General features: G+C 47.4%; 1 protein-coding gene across 1 annotated transcript; it reads left to right on the top strand.

Moving 5' to 3' along the window:
- The first annotated feature begins 6,953 nt into the window (after nt 1–6,953).
- Nucleotides 6,954–8,720, top strand: LOC100272672 (uncharacterized). The gene has a single exon (NM_001147129.2). The coding sequence runs from the start codon at nt 7,170–7,172 to the stop codon at nt 8,532–8,534; it is 1,365 nt and encodes a 454-aa protein (NP_001140601.2). The 5' UTR covers nt 6,954–7,169; the 3' UTR covers nt 8,535–8,720.
- The last annotated feature ends 12,906 nt before the right edge of the window (nt 8,721–21,626 follow it).

Below are 21,626 nucleotides of genomic sequence, written 5' to 3'. Positions count from 1 at the left end.
GACGAGCAGTGCATGCCCTTCTTCTCATCTCTCGACTACGATCACGGCGCTGACCACCTGAGTGGTTCCGGCTACGTAGATCAAGAGGGCTTCTCCTGCAGCGGGGGCACCAAGATGGGCGCATTTGTAAGGAGCGCCTTTAAGTTTCCGAGGGCTTCCTCGGCCTCGGGGGTCCAAGTGAAGCACTCGGTCTTCCTTAAGAGGCGGTACAAGGGTAGGCCTTTTTCACCGAGGCGCGAGATGAAGCGGCTCAGAGTCGCAAGGCATCCCATGACCCTTTGTACTCCTTTCAAATCTTTGATAGGCCCCATGTTGGTGATGGCCGCGATTTTCTCCGGGTTGGCCTCGATGCCCCGCTCGGAGACGATGAACCCCAGGAGCGTGCCTCGGGGGACTCCGAAGACACACTTCTTGGGATTGAGCTTCACGCCCTTCGCTCTTAGACACTTGAATGTCGTTTCAAGGTTAGAGAGGAGGTCAAAGGCTTTCCTCGTCTTGACAACGATGTCATCGACGTAAGCCTCGACCGTTCGGCCGATGTGCTCCCCGAACACGTGGTTCATGCACCTTTGGTATGTCGCACCTGCATTCCTCAAGTCAAATGGCATAGTAGTATAGCAGTACATGCCAAAAGGTATGATGAAAGAAGTCGCGAGCTGGTCGGACTCTTTCATCCTGATTTGGTGATAACCTGAATAGGCGTCGAGGAATGACAGGGTTTCGCACCCAGCAGTGGAATCCACAATTTGGTCGATGCGAGGCAGAGGGTAGGGAACCTTTGGACATGCCTTGTTTAGACCAGTGTAGTCTACGCACATCCTCCATTTCCCACCTTTCTTTTTCACAAGCACAGGGTTAGCTAGCCATTTGGGATGGAATACCTCTTTGTTGAACCCTGCGACCATCAGCTTGTGGATCTCCTTGCCTATGGCTCTGCGCTTTTCTTCGTCAAAGCGGCACCGGTGCTGCTTCACGGGTCGGGCTCCAGCTCGGATATCCAGCGAGTGCTCGGCGACATACCTCGGTATGCCCGGCATGTCCGAGGGACTCCACGCAAAGACTTTGGCGTTCGCGCGGAGAAAGTCAACGAGCACTGCTTCCTATTTGGGGTCGAGCTCGGAGCCGATCCGGACTTGCTTGCAGGCGTCGTTGCTGGGGTCGAGAGGGACGGACTTAAACGCCTCAGCTGGTTCGAAGTTGCCGGCGTGGCGCTTCGCATCAGGCACCTCCTTGGAGAGGCACTCACGGTCGGTGATGAGGGCCTCGGACTCGGCGAGGGCCTCAACGTACTCCACGCACTCCACATCGCATTCGTACGCGTGTCGGTACGTGGATCCGATAGTGATGACCCCGTTGGGGCCCGACATCTTGAGCTTGAGGTAGGTGTAGTTGGGGACGGCCATGAACTTGGCGTAGCACGGTCTCCCCAGCACCGCGTGGTAGGTTCCTCGGAACCCGACCACCTCGAACATGAGGGTTTCCTTTCGGAAGTTGGAGGGAGTTCCGAAGCAGAAAGGCAGATCGAGTTGTCCAAGGGGCAGGACGCACTTCCCGGGGATGATCCCGTGAAAGGGCGCCGCACCGGCCCGGATCGTGGATAGATCGATCTCCAAGAGCCCAAGGGTCTCAACGTAGATGATGTTGAGGCTGCTGCCTCCGTCCATGAGGACCTTGGTGAACCTGGTGTTGCCGATGACGGGGTCGACGACGAGCGGGTACTTTCCTTGGCTCGGCACGCAGTCGGGGTGGTCGCCTTGGTCGAAGGTGATGGGCTTGTCGGACCAGTCTAGGTAGACTGGTACCGCCACCTTTACCGAGCAGACCTCCGGCGCTCCTGCTTATGGTGCCAAGCCGAGGCGTTCGCCACTTGCCCACCGTAGATCATGAAACAGTTGTGGACCTCGGGGAACTCCTCTGCCTTGTCGCCCTCCTTCTTGTCGTTGTCTTGGCCTTTGCCACCTTCTGCCAGGGGCCCGACCTTATGGAAGTAGCGTCGAAGCATGACGCATTCCTCAAGGGTGTGCTTGACGGGGCCCTGGTGATAGGGGCACGACTCCTTGAGCATCTTGTCGAACAGGTTGGCCCCTCCGGGAGGCTTCCGAGGGTTCCTGTGCTCGGCGGCAGCGACAAGATCTGCGTCGGTGGCGTCGCGTTTCGCTTGCGACTTCTTTTTCGCCTTCTTCTTCGCGCCACACTGGGCAGACGCCTCGGGGACGTCTTCCTGCTGGCGTCCCTGAGGCTGCTTGTCCTTCCGGAAGATGGCTTCGACCGCCTTCTGACCAGAGGCAAACTTGGTGGTGATGTCCATCAACTCGCTCGCCTTGGTGGGAGTCTTGCGGCCCAGTTTGCTCACCAGATCACGGCAAGTGGTGCCGGCGAGGAACGCCCCGATGACATCCGAGTCGGTGATGTTGGGTAGCTCGGTGCGCTGCTTCAAAAACCGCTGGATGTACTCTCGCAGGGATTCCCCTGGCCGCTGGCGGCAGCTTCGGAGATTCCAGGAGTTCCCAGGGCGCACGTACGTGCCCTGGAAGTTTCCAGCGAAGGCTTTGACCAGGTCGTCCCAGTTGGAGATCTGCGCAAGAGGCAGATGCTCCAGCCAGGCTCGGGAGGCGTCGGAGAGGAACAGGGGGAGGTTGCGGATGATGAGGTTGTCATCGTCCGTTCCACCCAGCTGGCAGGCCAGCCGGTAGTCCGCAAGCCACAACTCCGGTCTTGTTTCCCCCGAGTACTTGGTGATGGTAGTCGGGGCTCGGAACCGGGTCGGGAACGGCGCCCGTCGTATGGCCCGGCTGAAGGCTTGCAGACCTGGTGGTTCGGGCGAGGGGCTCCGATCCTCCTCACTGTCGTAGCGTCCCCCACGCCTGGGGTGGTAGCCTCGGCGCACCTTCTCGTTGAGGCGGGCTCGACGGTCGCGGCAGTGGTGCTCGTTGTCGAGGCGACCCGGGGCTGCAGGCGTCGCGTCCCGCGTGCGCCCAGTGTGGACTGAGGCTTCCCGCATGAATCGGGAAGTCGTTGCGCGATGCTTCGGGGGGTACCCTTGCCTTCGGGAGGCAGAGCTCTCGGCCCATCGGACCGCGGCATCCTCCAGCAAATTCTTGAGTTCTCCCTGGATACGCCACCCCTCGGTGGTGGATGGCTCCGGCATCGCTCGAAGTAGTATTGCCGCTGCAGCCAGATTCTGGCCGACCCCGCTGGAGGCCGGGGGTAGCCTTGCCCTGGCATCGTCAGCGATACGGCGCTGGACGTCCCGGGCCTGATGACGCGCTTCTCCGGCGAGTGCTCGGCCTGCCCACTCCTGCTCGATGTTTTGCCGGAGCTGCACAAGTTTCCCTGCTTCCTCGTCGAGCTTGGCTTGCATCTCACGGATTTGCTCGAGCTGTGTGTCTTGACCCCCCGCAGGGACTGGGACCACAGCTAGCTCCCGCAGGATGTCAATGCGAGAAGCAGGCCCAGGGGGATCGTCATCCTCCGGCATACCAAGGTGGTTGCCTTCGTCGTGACCCCCTAGATCGACGTGGAAACATTCGCAACTTAGGTCACAACCTTCATCGTCAAGGCTGTGGCCATCATCGGAGCAATCGGAGAGGCAGTAGTCACATGCGGTCATGAAGTCTCGTATGGCACTGGGATTACCGAGCCCGGAGAAATCCCAACCAAAGTCGGGCTCGTCTTCTTCCTCGGAACCCAGGGGCCCATAGGTTGAGACGGCCGTCAGTCGGTCCCAGGTTGACCACATATGGTACCCCGGAAGGTTGGGGTATGCCTTTACGAAAGCGCTCACCGAAGCGGGGTCGCTTGGTGGATCGAAGCTGAATCTAAAAGGCACAGGGTGGAAAATGGACGGTACCTCTCGATCGATGGACGGTGACGAGGTCGCGTCGGGGACGGACTACACTGTTGTCTCAGGTACGAGGCTAACACCCAGCAAGCCCTCTGCGAGAGTGCTGGCGTCATCTATCCGCTTGGGGTTGGCATGTTGCGGGGAAACGACACCCGTCGTTGTCTCAAGCGCGAGGACAACGCCCGACATGTCCCCCGCTGGGGTGCCGGCGTCATCGACTCGCTCGACAGCCGACGAGGTGCCGCCTCCTGCCTGGCCATGGTTGCCTTGCCTCCTCCTCCTGCGGCGAGGAAGGCGGCGGGACAAACCCGGATGATGCTCTTCCGCCACGGGGGGAAGACGTCGTCGAGTCCGCCGCCGCCGGGCGAGCTGACGGTCGTCGTTGTCGCTGTCGCGCTGCGGGGGAGGAATACCATGTCGTAGCTGCCGTCGAGGGACATGAACTCGAGACTCCCGAAACAGAGCAGCGTCCCGGGCTGAAGAGGTTGCTGGAGACTACCCATCTGGAACTCAACGGGAAGTTGTTCGTCAACACGCAGCAGGCCCCTACCTGGCGCGCCAACTGTCGGCGTTTCGACCCCGGGGGGTCCCTGGACCGACGAGTAAATTTGTCGCTGCGCGTCCCAGCCCAGATGGGTTGGCGCGAGACGGAACACAAGGGGGGAAAACGCGGCTCGTGTTGCCCCGCGCCACGGGGGGTGTGCTTGCAGTAGGGGTTACAAGCGTTCACGAGAGAGAGAGAGAGTGAGCCTGTTCGTCAGCCTGTTCTCCCGCGCGACCCTTTTGCATGAAGGCCCTGGACCTTCCTTTTATAGATGCAAGGAGAGGGTCCAGGTGTACAATGGGGGTGTAGCTATGCGCTAACGTGTCCGATAGAGAGGTGCCTGAGCCCTGTGTACATGCCAACGTGGTTGTCGGAGAGGTGCTAGAGCCCTGTGTACGCGGTATCGTGGCCATGGGAGGAGCGCTTGAGCCCTGTAGAAGCACAGCTGTCGGGGCTGCTGGGACCTTGCTGACGTCTCCTTGCTTCCGTAGGGGGCTGAGAACCACCGTCGTCATGGACGCACGCGGGGAGCCATCATTACTTGTTACCGGGGCGAGCCTAGATGGGACACCGGTCTTGTTCCCCCGTAGCCTGAGCTAGCTAGGGGTAGGGTAATGATGTATCCCCCGTGGCGCGGTCGGTCCGAGCCCAAGGTCGGGCGAGGCGGAGACTCCTCCTGAGGCCGAGGCCGGGGTCGGGCGAGGACGCGATTCCTCCCAAGGTCGAGGTCGAGGTTGAGGCTGAGCCCTGGGGTTGGGCGAGGCGGAGACCACCTTCCGAGGCCGAGGTTGAGGCCAAGCCCTGGGGTCGGGCGAGGCGGAGACCACCTTCCGAGGCCGAGTTTGAGGGCGAGCCCTAGGGTCGGGCGAGGCGGAGTCCTCCTTCCGAGGCCGAAGTTGAGGCCGAGCCCTGGGGTCGGGCGAGGCGGAGACCACCCTCTGAGGCCGAGGTTGAGGCTGAGCCCCAGGGGTCGGGCGAGGCAGAGATTCTTGTTGCGCCTGAGGCTAAACTTGACTATTGTCAGCTTCACCCTGGCGGGTGGCACGGCAGTCGGAGTGGGGCGAGCGGCGCTGTTTTCCTGTCAGGTCGGTCAGTGGAAGGGCGAAGTGACTGCGGTCACTTCGACCTTGCCGACTGAGGCACGTGTGTCAGGATAAGGTGTCAGGCGATCCTCGCATTGAATGTGACTGCGATACGGTCGGTTGGTGAGGCGATTTGGCCAAGGTTGCTTCACTACGAAGCCTGCCTGAGCTGGGCTTCGGGCGAGTCGAGGGTGTGCCCGTTGTTTGAGGAGGCCCTCGGGCGAGGCGTGAATTCGTGTGGGACTACTGTTCCCGCCCGAGGCTAGGCTCGGGCGAGGCGAAATCGCGTCCCTTGAGTAGACGAAGCCTTGACCTGAATCGTGCCCATCAGTCTCTGCACCTTGTGCTGATGGTGGTTACCAGCCGTGTTTAGGAGTGTTGGGGGTACCCCTAATTACGGTACCCGACAAGTTTAGAATCCTAACCGATCGCAATAAGGATCTAAACTGAACGCGAGATTTTCGGGTGCAGATCGGATCGTGGATAGCTATCGGTTTGCGGACTCGGCCCTATATAAGGCGCCTAGCAGCCGACATCAAATTCATCCCAATTTTCGCCTCTGCTCACAACTGCGTCGCCATCGTAGTTTTCTTAATCCCGACCGCCGACGTGCATCTGCGATCGGGAGAGCGAGTCTCCGTAACCCTTCGCCTTCGAGATTCTACACCGGGAGAGGGCGAATAAGGTTTTTGGGAAGCGTCCTCACGCGACTGCTCACGATCTTGTCGTCGAACCCTGCTGCTTCGACGTCATCGGCCCCGCTACTTCGACGTCGTTGACCCTGCTAATTCCGGCCCGCGTCATCTATCAGTATGTCTGATTAGTACGCATCATCTGATTTGACTTTATACTTCAGTTCTTATGATTTGGTCATGATTTATATTCGGAATTTAATCTGGAAAATGTATAATATTTCAACAGTTTTCACAAGACAAATTAAAACAGATTTAATCGGCAAAAATAAGCAGTATTCTAGGAATGCTAGAATTGAAGAGGAAAATAACCTGGTTTCAGAAGAATATCTAGTTGTCTCCAAAAAATTCTGGTCATCTAATATACTCCATGCCATGGCACAGATTGCATCATAGGTGCGCTTGTTTACTATCTGAAGAGCCATGGCAAAAGCTATTGCGCACTTGAACTAATAATGGAATAAATAATTAAGATTGTCGTATCCAGAACACTGTTAATCTTATGTGCCGTTTGGTTTATATATTTGTAACGTGATAGGTAACTGATAACATTAGATCATGTTTATTTAGATCTAACCATAATCAGATATCACACTATGAACTAATAACAACCTATTTAAACTTGTTTCCACGAGTGTGAATCACTATCGTTGCTATTTACGTTGCATTTCATGAAACAAACAACTACTACTATTTAAAGCGGATATATAAACGAGCAAAGTATTTTTATATTAATTATATTGGTTATAGAGTAGAGTTTATAATATAAGAGGGAGATAAAAACAAACTAGAGACATTAGTATTAGTGGGTTAGGTTAGGTACATGCCTAAACACAAGCAAGTGGGCAGACCACTAAAGTCTACAACAGCTTCAGCTGCAGCGTTCCTCTCCCGTATCCTGTGCCAGCTGACTCGCCTTCTCAAGTTCTGAAACGCAGCGGAGCGCGCCGGAGGAGAGCAAAGCGGACAGTGGAGGATAGAGAGAGCAGAACACCAGATCAGATCAGATGGCGCCTCCGTCTCCCCAGCCGCCGCTAGTGCGCGTGCTCGACCGCATCCGCGTCTCGCCGCCGCCGGCTGATTCTGAGCAAGAGCCTGCGCTCCCCCTCACTTTCTTCGACGTTGCCTGGCTCTTCACCGGCCCCGTCGAGCGCCTCTTCTTCTTCCGCCACCCGGAGCCGGCCTCCACTCTCCCGCTCCTCCGCTCCTCGCTCTCCCTCGCGCTCCGCCGCTTCTACCCACTCGCCGGCACCATCAGGCCCCACGCGCCCTTCCTCTGCTCCTACACCCATGGTACCGATGCCCTCACCATGGTCGTCGCCGAGTCGAACAGCCCCGACGATTTCGACAGCCTCGTAGCCAGGTCACGCAGGGACCTGGACAGGATCCGCCCCCTCGTTCCGCAGTTGCCGCCGCCGGGGGAAGACGGAGCGTTCGCGCTCGCCGCCGTGCAGGCCACTGTCTTCCGAGGCCGTGGCCTCTGCCTCGGCGTCTCCGTCCACCACGCTGCCTGCGACGATGCCTCCACCATGCATTTCGTCCGCACCTGGGCCGCTACCTGCCGCCTAGGACTCGAGAACGACGACGGATCCGAGGACGCCGTGCTACCGCCACGGCCGGTGCTGGACCGCTCCGTCGTCGCCGACCCCGACGACCTGCGCGGGAAGACGCTCGCCGGGATGGCGCGCCTCGCCCCTCCTCCTTCTCCGCCGCCGCCGCAGCAGGAGGAGAAGACGCCGATGGTGATGGCGTCGTTCCTGCTGGGGCGCGAGCAGATCGACCGGATCAAGGAGGGCGCGGCAGCAAAGGCATCGTCTTTCGTGGCGGCGTCGGCCTTGGCGTGGGTGTGCCTCCTCAAGTGCGGTTCCGTTGGCGTCGCGGGCGCCCGGCGCAGCCACATGCTCTTCTCCGCCGAGTGCCGGTCCAGGCTGACGCCACCGCTGCCGGCCGAATACTTCGGCAACTGCCTGCGCCCCTGCTTCGTGGAAGCCGCCACGGCGGACCTTCTCTCTGGGGAAACTGAGGACGGGGTGGCTGCGGCGGCGTCGGCGATCGGGAGCGCGATCCAGGAGATGGAGCAGGGCGTGCTGGAAGGCGCGGAGGGGTGGTTGGGCAGGGTGCTGTCGGTGCTTCCCGAGCGGCCCATGTCCGTGGGCGGGTCCCCCAGGCACGGCGTGTACGAAACCACGGACTTCGGGTGGGGCCGGCCGGCGAGGGTGGAGATGGTGTCGGTGGAGAAGACGCCCGGGACGGTAGCGCTGGCAGACAGCCCGGAGGGAGACGGAGGCATCGAGCTCGGGGTGGTGTTGCCGCCGGACGCCATGGATGCATTTGCTTCGTGCTTTGCGCATGCCGTCGGCGCCAACGTCTGATTGGCATTCCGATCCGAGGTGCAGCTGCTGCGCCAAAAGATTCGATTGAAGCAGCGTATTATTTGTGCTTGATTAATTGATTTACTTTACTGTCTTGAGAGTGAGCTCGTTCTTGCTGCGGATGTGCGAAGTCAAGGAATAAACAACCGGATTGTTCCGAAATCAATCAAGCGTCACTATGATTTATGAATGAACCGTTTGCAATGACCATGAGATTATGACTGTAATATAGAACAAAAAAGCAGGGAAGAAGTGAGGAACGCAGGAACATAAGCTTAGCTGCAAGGGAACGGAGCTGGTACGATGTAGGAAAATCTTAGTTCTTGAAACACAGAGCCTAGCTCCTTTGTTGGCTACTAAAATTGTCATGCCAAAGATTTTGCAGGTAAAAGTTACCAATAGTTGGACAAAGATATTTACTATTGATTTATCAAGCTAAACGAGAGAGGTTGGCATATCATGCTAGCATGAAAGCTAAAATTTTAGTTTGTGCAAATGTTTGCAACCAAACTTTCATCACCAACGCGATGGACCGAATTCCCGTAAAACCAAAGTTAGCAAGGTCATCCAGCTGGGCAGTTAGGGCATATACGATCCTAAGATCCGGTTTCGATTAAGATCCTGTTTCGATTTTCTAAGTATAAGAAACAGTTAAAAGACTGTATAGTATTACAAACTTGGTACTCTGGATTATACATGCAGTTAAGAGACAATGTATATATAGAGTCGTGCAGTTAAGAGACAATGTATATATAGAGTCGTGAAGAGAGACGAAGTATCCGTCTCGTATATTTTTTTCATTTAACACATCTAAAAAAGATACCATATTAAATGAGGATGCCCTTATTCCGTGAGGAAGAAAATAATGATGACACTATGGAAATAATAGCTAATCATTATTAGGTTTGCTAATCATTATTACCTTGCAGCAAGTAGAATGCTACTGCTAGTTGCTAGTACCGTACACTAGTTAGCGATGTTAATTTTAGTAGATCAAAATATAGCCTGAGTAATCACAAAATCCATAGTGCGAATGGTAAACCGAGAATAATGCAAACCCATGCCTTTTTCTGTTGAAAATTAAAACCATGGATATTTTGATGGAAGACGTTATTAAGCACCTAAGCGTTGGGCATCTACAACCCTAGGGTTGGTCTGCGTCACTCATGGCAACTGTTTTCGTGAAACAACCTTCCAACAGGATATGCATAAAAGTGGTGTATTTTACATGCACTGGCCGAGAAAAGCTAAAAATGTGCATTCTCTCTCTTTAATTCATATCACACATGGTTATCTGCAGGAGCTATTGTCACATGTTAGAAGCATTAAATATGACGTCTTTTTTACCTAATGCATGTACATATGCATGCCTGAGTTGGAACCATAGCCTTTTTATCATGCCCACCCAATTTTGCGTGCTGCTTTTGCATGTCTCTTTTGGGGTTAGTATTAGGGGACGTGTAATAGAGCAAAAATAGCTCAAGTTATATGGTGGAGCAGGTTATCTAATTGGGTTAATATTGTTTTAAAAAATGTTTGATAAAATAATTTTATCTGGCTCTTAAAAAGAGTCAAATATCTATTGTACTCTTTTTTCTCTTAATTTTTTTATTATTTCTTTTTATTCTCTCTACCTTATCCCGTCTCTACATCCACTGAACCCACACGGACACATCCAATGAACCCACACGAACAGGGGTCGATCGAAGCTATATTTTCAGCTCCCTCGCCTTCTCCGTGCTCCTCTCACAACTTTTTCTCGAGCGAGGCTATGAGAGACCGCTTAGTTGAGACGCGCGCAGAACACCTCAAAGTCGCACATGAACCAAAGGGGCCCTTACACTAAGGGGTGCCTATGATGGATTTGGTTAAGGATATAATCATATCAAATTTAAACAAATATTACTCATTCTATATTTATTTTTATATTTTCTCTTCGATGCAGATATAGATATTATTGAGTTGGATCGAATAAAATTTAAATGGATATCAACATCTTAAATATCCAACTTGGAGCATATGGATACATATATAAATTATATACGGATCGGATCTCATTTACATCCCTAGATTTGGTCACAACGTCAACTTGTGTAGCTTCTAGTTGGGCGCTTGCACTTGGGGTTGTTTGATGCTTGCTCACATCAACTTCTCTATTGGGAAGATTCACTCGCGTCGTTAGTGTCTTCAAATGGTTCGTAGGTACTATCCTTTGTGATTCCCCGCACTCCTTTGATAAGCAATTGCTTCATTTTCTGAGTAATTTTAGCACTAATGTAGACATAGCTCACTGAGTGGTAAGTTTTGTGCTACCCTTTGTTATTGACTTTTTTTGTCTTTAATGCTAATGGGCGATCTCCCACCTAAGTCTCAGGCTGGATTTTAGTACTACATTATATGAACACATTATTGTTCCTTATGCTGAAGACATCATGGATGATTTGCTTCATGTTAAGCTAACAAACTAATAGGATGATGTTGATCTTCTATTTGATTGGACTGGTGTATTATCAAGTCATGTTTGCACGCTACATTTGTTTTGTTATAGTTGCACAATTTCATCTACTTCTTATTCTTTCCATGAACATGCATGTGAAGCGACAAATGTATCAGCCGGTGAAGATGAGCACTTCTTAGTCTTGCAACTCCTCTTTCAAGCAACTTTAAATGACAAACTACATGTTGGATCATTATTCTTGCCACTTATTCGTGACTTACTTGCAACCCCTATTTCAAGCAATCACATCATTATTGTCATGGGCATAATAATTATGAGTTGCGCTTATAAATGACATACTATTGTTGGTAAAATTACATACAAAATCACTTGAAATGGCTTCAATTATATACAAAATCACATGGAATGGTGACAAGGAATAAAGCCCTACTTATGGCCAAGGGGTACTCACAATTCGAAGGTTTGGATTTTGATGAAACATTTGCACGCGTAGCTAGGCTTGAGCCAATTCGTATATTATTAGCAACTTACCATGATTTCAAGTTATTTGGAATGGACATGAAAATGCATTCCTCAACGGGCCAATCAAAGAAGAAGTATATGTTGAGCAACCTCCTGGCTTTGAATATGATAAGTATCCCTCTCATGTGTATAAGCTCAAAAAGGCGCTCTACGGGCTTGAGTAAGCACCAAGAGCATGGTATAAATGCCTATGAGAATTTCTTATTTCAAACACCTTCAAAGTTGGAAAAGCTGGTCCTACTCTTTTTACCAAAACTATTGACAATGATTTGTTTGTGTGCCAAATATATGTTGATGATATTATATTTGGATCTACTAAGAAACCATCTTGTGAAAGAGTTTAGTAGGATCATGGTTAGGAAATTTGAGATGTCCATGATGGGGGAGTTGAAGTATTTTCTCGGCTTCCAAATCAGGCGACTCTAAGACCACTACAAGAATCATGAACATTCCCGTCGGCCATTTTAATTCCCGTCGGCCTTTGCTCGGGCCGACGGGAATTAGATAACTCCCGTCGGCTCAAAAGCAGCCGACGGGCCTTACGTTAATTCTCGTCGGCCCTGATTCTAGCCGACGGGATTTGGATAACTCTCGTCGGCCAAGCCGCCAGCCGACGGGCTTTATTTTAACTCCCGTCGGTCCAGCCGCCAGCCGACGGGAATTAGTTAACTCCCGTCGGCCCTGACGCCAGCCGACGGGAATTAATGCTTTATGGGCCGGCGGTCATCCCGCGCGGCTCATTTCCTCTCCCCCTCTCGCTTTCCAAGCCACGTACACCGCCGCCGCCGGAGAAACGCCCGCCCCCGACGCCGCCCGCCGCCCACACCCGCCTCGCGGCCTAGGAGCGCGCCCGTCGCCCGCCACCGCCTCGGGAGCGCCGCTCGCCACCGCCACCGCCCCGGAGCGCTGTCCACCGCGCCGCCCCCCGCCCCCGTAGCGCCGCCCGCTGCCCGCCGCCCGCCCCCAGAGCGTCGCTCGCTCCTGGAGCAACGACCGCCGCCCGCCGCGCCGCCGGCCCTGGAGCGCTGTCCGCCGCCCGCCCCCGGAGCGTCGCCCGCCGCCGCCGCCACCAACGCCGCCGCCGCCCCGGACCGTTAAGGTATATTATTTTTTGAATTATTTAATGTAAATGCGAGTGTTATTGTTAAATGTGTGTATAAATGTTTATTTTCGTCGGTTTTTTATGGCCGACGGGAGTTAACTTTCATGTGATTAGATTTAGTTTAGGGTGTGATTAGAGTGTAATTAGAGTTAGTTTAATATAACATGTGATTAGAGTTAGTTTAATATCATATGTGTGCCTTGATGTTAGGTATAAGTATTAATTCTGTTATTATAATATATTTAACTTATGCTATTAAATTGTTGAATTTGATGTTATTTATTGAATAGATTTAACTTATCATATTAGGTTGTATGAAGGTTTCGCTATTGATAAATTTAATGTTATTTATGTATATAACTATATATTTATGTATATATATTTTTTATGTATATATATAGTTATTTATGTATATATATAGTTTTACTACTTACCTATAGATGTATATGTTACGTTTAGAAACGTGATATTGTCTCACACACTCTTTACTCGTACACACAGCCACAATAATGGGTGATAGACGTGATTGGATGTATGAAGGTTTCAAGAAGGGTGGGTGTCAAACAAGTGAATGGTTTGCCAAGACGCAGATGTTTCTGGACCATGCATCTGCTTTGTCATAAATAGATAATATTAGGTGTCCATGCAATAAATGTAGAAATATGATGAGCCACACCAAGAGGCAGGTCACACTACACCTGTGCTCGCATGGTTTCGTGCCAGGCTATAAGGTCTGGTATCTCCACGGTGAAGATGCTAAACGAGCAGCAGAAGTAGAAGTTGATGACGGTGAAGATGCTGAACGAGCATCCGGAAGAAGCAGGCCCCTTGAATAAAAAGGAAGAGTCCTCAAAGATATATTTGACTGAGGATCAATATCGTGAGATTAGTATTCAATTTGTTTTACCCTTTATATTGATTGTTGTGATTGATATAATATGTAACATTGTGTGGGCATGTGATGGTTCCATGGATGGCGCCCGTGCCTGATGCGTATTATGCTTGGTGTCGATATTGGGCTTCCGAAGGCTTCCAGAAAGCGTCAGCGCATCACAGACAATGTCGAGGAACCAATCCTAACCACAAGTTTGGCGGTGACAACATGATACAAAAAGCTAAAAGAATGGTAAGTTTGATCTAGCTATGTCGATCAGCAAATAGTACGATTTCTTATGAATGTTTTTTGTTTATACAGGAAGCTACGAGTGGCCAAAAGCCTAGTGACATTGAGGTCTACCAGGAGGGCCACAAAGGACCAGACCCGAACAACCCTGACCAGCTCTGCAGCCAGACAGCCACGGATCGCTTGGTGAGTTTTGGCTCAAAAGTTCAAACGTTCAAAGTATATAAATTCCTGCATTTGTAAGGTTGTGAATGATGTATAGGCGGCATATGAGGAGGAGATGGTTCGTCGCCATGGCCCTGACTTCGACTGGCGCCATGAACCGGTGGATCCCTCGGTGGTGTACGCAAGTGGTGGTGGCAAAGCGCATGGACGGTAAGCTCTAACTTATGAAATTATATGGTTGACACTAAATTGATTATGCAGTAATCACATTTTTGAATCACTTATAGATACACACTCTTTCATTGACTCGTCGTCGGTGAGATCTCAGAGGACGGGTTCATCTTCCCGTAGCTCATGCTCTCGTCGACCGAACGAGCAGGAGTTGGAGATTATGAGGATGCGTGAAGAGATGAGACAACAACGCGAATTTATGGAGGCTTGCAATGCACACAACCAAGCGATGTATCAAGTGAGTACACATAATCCGAACTCTAAATTATTATATTTCAATACAACATCTTCAGTAGTAACACATATGTGTTTAACAGTTAATGCAGCAACAGGGCATGACAACAAATTTTCCACCGCCACCACAATGGAGCCAATTTGCAAACACACCAGTTCCACCACCACAGTTCAACACCCCTCCGACACATATACCTGCACCTGGAGATAGGGTACGTTTGATAACTCTCGATTAATTTATATACTTGTATACTTTTTTGATATCTGCATTTAACGTGTTGATATTTGCTAACTTGCATAGGTTACGCCTGAAGCGGGTGGTAGTGGGTCTGATCCAGCAGTAGGGACTGGATTTGTTGACTCGCTCTTCGCGTTCCCTCCTCCTGGTGGTGGTGGCGGCAGCGGTCAAAGCTCTAACCACCCAAGTGGTGGTTATCTCTAAACACTTGAACTTATGTTTGAAATGTCGTACTCATTGATGGATGTTATGTTTCAATACTATGTCGTACTCGTTGCTGGATGTTATGTTTCAATACTATGTCGTACTCGTTGGTGGATGTTTTAATTATAAATGCATGTGTTTATGTCTAAATGCATATGTTTGTGGATGTCGTATCTCTAAATGCATGTGTTTGTAATGTGGTTGTTATCTGTGATTTATGTTATGTGTGATATATGTTATGTGTGCAGAAATAGTGACCTAATTTAGTGCTGTTTTTGTAGCAGTATAGGGTAATTCTCGTCGGCCCAGTTAATTCTCGTCGGCTATGGTCGAACCGACGGGAATTAACTAATAACGCACGTCGGCCCAGTTAATTCCCGTCGGCCACGTAGGGCCGATGGGAATTAATTGATAACGCATGTCGGCCCAGTTAGGGCCGACGGAAATTAATTAATAACTCCCGTCAGCCTGGGGAACCGACGGGAATTAATAAATGACGCCCGTCGGCCAGCAAAACCGACGGGAGTTAGGCTCAATTCCCGTCGGCCACTAACTAGCCGACGGGAATTAATTATTCCCGTCAGCCGCCGACGGGGATAAACTTATCCCCGACAAGGGACGCCTGTCGGCTGACAACCGACGGGAATAAGCCCTAAACCGACGAGAATTACTTATTCCCGTCGGCTTAGTGCTTATTCCCGCCGGTTTCTGGCCGACGGGAATTAAGTGCTTTCCTGTAGTGGACGACACCTTCATCAGCCAAATGAAGTACAGTCAAGATATTTTGAATAAGTTAGGGATGAAGGATGCCAAACCCATCAAGACACCCATGAGAACCAATGAGCATATTGACCTCAACACAAGAGGTATATATGTAGATCAAAAGTTATACATGCCTATGATAGGTTCACTTTTGTATTTCTGTGCTTCTATACCGGATATTATGCTTTTAGTTTGCATGTGCAAGATTCCAAGCCGACCCTAAGGAATGTCACCTTAGGGTTGTGAACAGAATCTTGAGATACTTAGTTCATACCCCTAACTTTGGGCTTTGGTATCCTAAGGGTTCAAGCTTTGATCTCCTTAGATATTATGATGCCGATTATGCCAGATGTAAGGTTCATAAGAAGAGTACATCAGGGGCTTGTCAGTTTTTGGAGAGATCCCTGGTGTCTTGGTCTTCAAAGAAACAAAACTTCATTGCCTTATCCATCACTAAGGCCAAGTACATTGCTGTAGGACATTCTTGTGCACAATTACTCTAGTTGAGGCACTCAGGGACTTCGGCTACAATTTGAGCAAATTCCCCCTTCTATGTGACATTGAGAGTGCAATCTGCATGGCGGATAATCCTGTTGATCACGGCCGCACTAAGCACATAGACATCTAATACCACTTTCTGAGAGATCACTCATAAAGGGGAGATATCGTAAATGATCATGTTAGCACCCAAAAATAGTTACCTGATATTTTCACCAAGCGCCTATATGAGAAAATGTTTTGTGAGCTTAGGAGTGAACTAAATCTTCTTGATTCTCAGAACGTGGATTGAAATGTTACTTACATTGCTCATTTACTATACCTTTGATCAAATATGTCTCTTTCAATCGGTAAAGTTTCATATTTCAAATCTTGCTTGTACCAAGGTTTAAAGAGTAGAATTGTATTCCTAGGCCTCACAAGTCCTCGTGCATTACTCTGACAAGTATCCATCCCTTGTATGCACATATTCAGAGGGAGCAATGTTCTACACTTTAAATCTTTGAGACAATGTCATTTCAAGTCTATTTTGTGCTTAGCCTCAAATTGAAAGTGAAATGAAGTTTTGGGCAAGGAAAGCGCTTCCACTACACAATCGATCAATATCTAAGATCCCTTACTCACACTCATGCTCTAAATTGCTATATTCATGTTGATAAGGCCACACAACTATCTCTGCTTTTAGTGCTTAATGCCAAAGGGGGAGAAATTATTAGGCCAAACCAAAAGGACCGCACCATCACCTTGTTTTCATTTTTTTAAGAAATTGATGTCTTTAAAAATTGGTATCTTTTCTTTTAAAGAAAAACCCTCTTGGCAACAAAGAGAACTCTTTCCAAAATGGGGGAGAAATTTACAAAGGGAGAATGTTATCTAGCCAAATCAAAAGCACTTGAAATGGGGGGGGGGGATTTCAAAATTGAGAAAATGAAATTCTTATCTTTACGACCAAAAGCGAGAAACTCTTGAAAAGACTTCAAAAAGTTTGCAAAATCAAAATTCAAGTGGTGCAAATGTGGTCCATAATGTTAAATGTTCAAAACAACTCTATTCAACTTAGGACTACTCTAACTTAGTATCTTATGAACTCTAGAAATTATAGCAAACTAGATACAATTTTGAAATTTCCTATTTGCTTTGGTTGTGTTGCCATCAATCACCAAAGGCCTTTGCCGAGTGATCCCTTTGTCGAGTGCTAGTCAGTCCGGCACTCGGCAAAGAGGTAACCTTTGCCGAGTGCCACCTAATACGCTCGGCAACAGAACTGGTAAAGGGGCCCAAGGGAAGCTTACAGCGGACACCCGGTAAAGAGGGAGCCTTTGCCGAGTGTCACTCGGCATAGGCTCTGTCGTTGTCACCTAGCGTCGTGACAACGACTTTTATTTGCCGAGTACAAGTCTTACATAAATTCATCCATAAAATTGAAAATCAATTATTTCAAATACAAAATTGTAAATACTTCAAATTTAATGAAAACAAATTAAATTTAATATTACATTTTAATGAACTTTTAACAACATTTAAATATAATTTTGATAGTATTTTAGCTACAAATTTTAGTTATTGGTTAGAAAATGAACATAGTAATTCTAACATGTGTAGGAACTATGTTGGTGAACTGGTTAATTCCTAAAAAATGAAATATGCCTTGTAGTCCATTTGCCTAATCTCAATTGAAATAAATAATATGTCCTCCAAGTTTTTAAACTACGAACGATACCCCTTGATTATTTCAAAGTTGTTAGGTGGTTTTGTTGATGTGGTAGTAATATTTCCAAGTTTTAAAATCATATCCTTTTGCTACCCCATTTCCCTCTTTATATCTCTAGTATGTCTTAAATGAAAAAAATATAACATTTTCATATGAAGTCACTTGAATACTAACTTTATATCAAACTTGAAAAGCTCAATGTGATCTACAATTTTGTAGTTTATAATATTATGTTTTGTGATCATTTAGTGGCACAACTATTCATTTTAAGTTGGTAGATTTTAAAATTCAACTTTTTGTTAATCAACCTTGGATGCTGGCATGTTTGATCTATACCAATCTAGAAATAATTTATTTATGATAATTTATATGCCTATTAATTTTTTTTCAACTTATCATATCGTATTTCAAAATATTATTTAATTTTTAGACACGTTCGATACCAAATTTGTAGACAACGTTTTCTATTTTAGACTGTTTGGAGGCCCAAATATTTGTTTTAGTAGTTTAAATTTTTAAATGACCTAGGGTGACAGCAAGCTACATTCAAATTTCTAGCACTCAACAAGATCTGAATCTTTACAGTTTATTTTTTTATATAAGATCATTTAGGGGTCTGAATATTAAACAAAATATGACATGGAAAAGCAATAACACATGGGCCCCACATACGTGCCATGTTAGTGAAAAGCGTTTTGAAATAGGAGTAATATTGAATTGAGAGGTTTCACATTATTAAGCGGAGGCGTAACTACTTTTTGTTCTTGTCCCACAATATAAGACACGCTCTTTCTATGTATACGTACATCGATACAGTGATATAGAGATAACTAAGTACATTTCTTGGTCTTTGAACTAGAGTTGATTACTCCTTATATATTGGGACGGGAGAGTATACTACATCATTTCTAAATTATAAGATGTTTTGATTTAGATATATTAATTAATTATGTTTTACTATTTATTACTCCTATTAAGATATGCTTTATATCTAAATGTATCGCAGGAACTTTATATCTAAAGAAATTAAAATATCTTATTATTGAGAATGGAGACACGACACCAAAGATAATTTGTCCCAGATTAATTAAACAAATGGCTCATGTACGTACCACAAGTTTGTGCACTATTTGGCGCGAGATGGCGTGTGGAAATGGAACCATGCACCCGTCAGACAAGCAGATTCATATACGGTGACGGTGGTGCATGGCGGCGTCAAGGCCGGAGAAGCGACCAATGCAAGGAAGAGGCGACCTGAGTCGACGGCAGCCGCACGATATGATTTTATGCGACGCACTAGTTCGTCCGCGCTGACCGGACGGATGGGGATGGGTGGTGTGCGTGTTTTGTTTCCCGTTCCGGCGTTCTCTTCCCTCTTGCATTGGCGGGCGGCTCCTGGCGTGCCACCTGGCTACTCCGATTCCATTGTACCAGTTAAGCCATATATAGCGTCGGAGCCACTGGGGCGAGAAACAAAAAGCGAGGCTCACCAGCTGGCTCGAGATTAATTTGGCTTGCGAATCTCGAACAAGCCGAGCCAGATTTTCGAACTCATTCATTAAAATATAGAATAATAATGAATATTAGATAATTTTACTTATAATGTTAAATGATGATTATATTTTTTATATTTATATACTATTAAATCACTATATAATATAATATTATTTATTAAGGTGTTGCTGGCAAGCCGAGCCGAGCCTCCTCTTTAGCTTGTTGAGTGAACGAGCCGAGCTCGGCTCAGCTTGTTTCCAGAGTCACCACCAAAGTCACTCTCACTCACCAAGCGAGGAACGAAGAATCACACATAGGCACGATACACACCTTTTTTAGGCTTGCCCAGATACAGCTGACTTTATACAATAGTACTAGATTTTTAATCGGCACTGAAGATCTCAATATTAGTCATAGTTGTATGCACTAATAGAGAATGGGTACGATCGCCAGTCCTGGTTGGAAAACCGGGTACAGTACCAGATTCCTAACCAGTATTCTGCAACCAAGACTAAATTATGGTCAATTTTTAGTCCCAGTTGCATTGCCCGGTACTAAAGAAGGACATTTAATACTGGTTCTTGGCTTAAACTGGTACTAAAAGGTCCCACTTTAGTGCTTTCTCCCGACTTGAACTGGTATTAAAGATGCACTTTTAGTACGGGTTCTAGACTAGAATATGTACTAAAATGGCTAAGGCTTTTTATTCTATATATTTACAAAATAATATATACATGTGTAAATAATTAAAAAATATGTACATGCATAAAACATTGGACTAATAGTGTATATATATATATATATATATATATATATATATATATATATATATATATATATATATATATATATATATATATATATAGACACACACACAAAAGTTCACAACCAATATAGAGTTCAAAACATCAAGCATATATACATACAACATAAAACCAATATAGAATTCATAACCAATAGAGAGTTCACAAGATCCAATACCCACACAACTTCATCTAGCCATTAAGAAGTGTCAATGGCATCTAAGAGATATTCTTTTGCTTCGGAATCTTCTAGCGTAATGAATATCTAATGATGTTCACCATCTTCTTTCAATAGTTTGAGACCACGATGAAGTAATTTGCCTATGAAACCACACCTCTTAAGTTTTTTTAGTATAATTTACCATACTCATTAGACCCTTCAAAGTATCTTTTACAATTTTTTGTTTTCTTTTAGTAGCCTAGAAAATTGTTAACCAATGCTTGAATCAGAATGGGGACTTCTTCAACCTCTTTGGGTTAAGATAGAATACGCATTTCAAGAACATTCTTGACGAGATCAAGAGTCGATGGGATAGTGTCATGCATTGTATTATCAAACATAGAAAGCCATGAAGTAAAATCCTCAACAATTGGTTTTGTTCCTTACTTCATTAAAAAAGGTCAATTGTGTAGGGTTCGAATGTGAAAATAAGTTTTTGGTTATAATATGGATTCCATCGTTACCTTATGATATTTGACTTTCTTTTCTATTGCAATAATAACATATTCTCTTAATTCATATGTCGTGATTTCCCTTGCAAAGTCAACAATTTGTACACATTCTAGTAAGTATCTCTAGTTAGCTCTCCAACTAGCATCTCCTCGAAAAAGAAACTTGTGATTAAAAACCCAATAAATATTCTTCTTTGAAGTTCCATCAATTCACTGTAAATATGAAAAGTGTGGGCATTGCGGTCTCCGAGGCACTAATGGGGGGGGGGGGGGGTTGATGGTATGATATAAGGCCAAATCTCTTCTAGACCTATGGAATCCTTTTAGAGAAACACATCTTTTAGCTAGGAATCGAGCGGGTGAAGACTGACACGGTCGATCGCTTGGGGGTGGGCGCGCACACCAAATGTCAGATGAGTGAGTTTAGTGCCTGGGGTGGATCAGCGTAAAGACACACTACCTGTATCATAGCAAGAACTCAAGGAAGCACATTCTATTTGGGATGAAGGAGCGATTTAGTTTTAGTAGTTAGGGCGATTCAACTTGTATGTATGCGATTGAAATGTTCAAATTAATAATCTAGGATCCAATGTGCGATGACGACATCAGTGAAAGATGCCTTGTGGGTATTGGTGGTTTGGATGACAACCCAATTAAAGGACTAACATGTGTTGCTAAGTGTTGAATAGGTGCCTGGTGAAAAGCTTATAGAGTTCAATACATGAGATCAAGTGTGATGGTCCAAAGGCTAAGATGACTATGGATAATGGACATCAGAAGATAAGTGAAGGATGGACATTGATTGAGACTCAATGTGCATGTCTTGGAATCAACTAGATTGAACCAAGGATCCAGGCATGAGATCTTTGAGGTAC

Source organism: Zea mays, chromosome 2 (genome assembly GCF_902167145.1).
Source record: "Zea mays cultivar B73 chromosome 2, Zm-B73-REFERENCE-NAM-5.0, whole genome shotgun sequence".
NCBI classification, from domain to species: Eukaryota; Viridiplantae; Streptophyta; class Magnoliopsida; order Poales; family Poaceae; genus Zea; species Zea mays.
Note: the sequence above shows the minus strand (reverse complement) of the source record. Positions and strands in the feature narration are given on the sequence as shown.

Excerpts from the sequence above, each read along its gene's own strand:
- LOC100272672 (NM_001147129.2), top strand. The coding sequence starts at position 7,170 with ATGGCGCCTCCGTCTCCCCAGCCGCCGCTAGTGCGCGTGCTCGACCGC.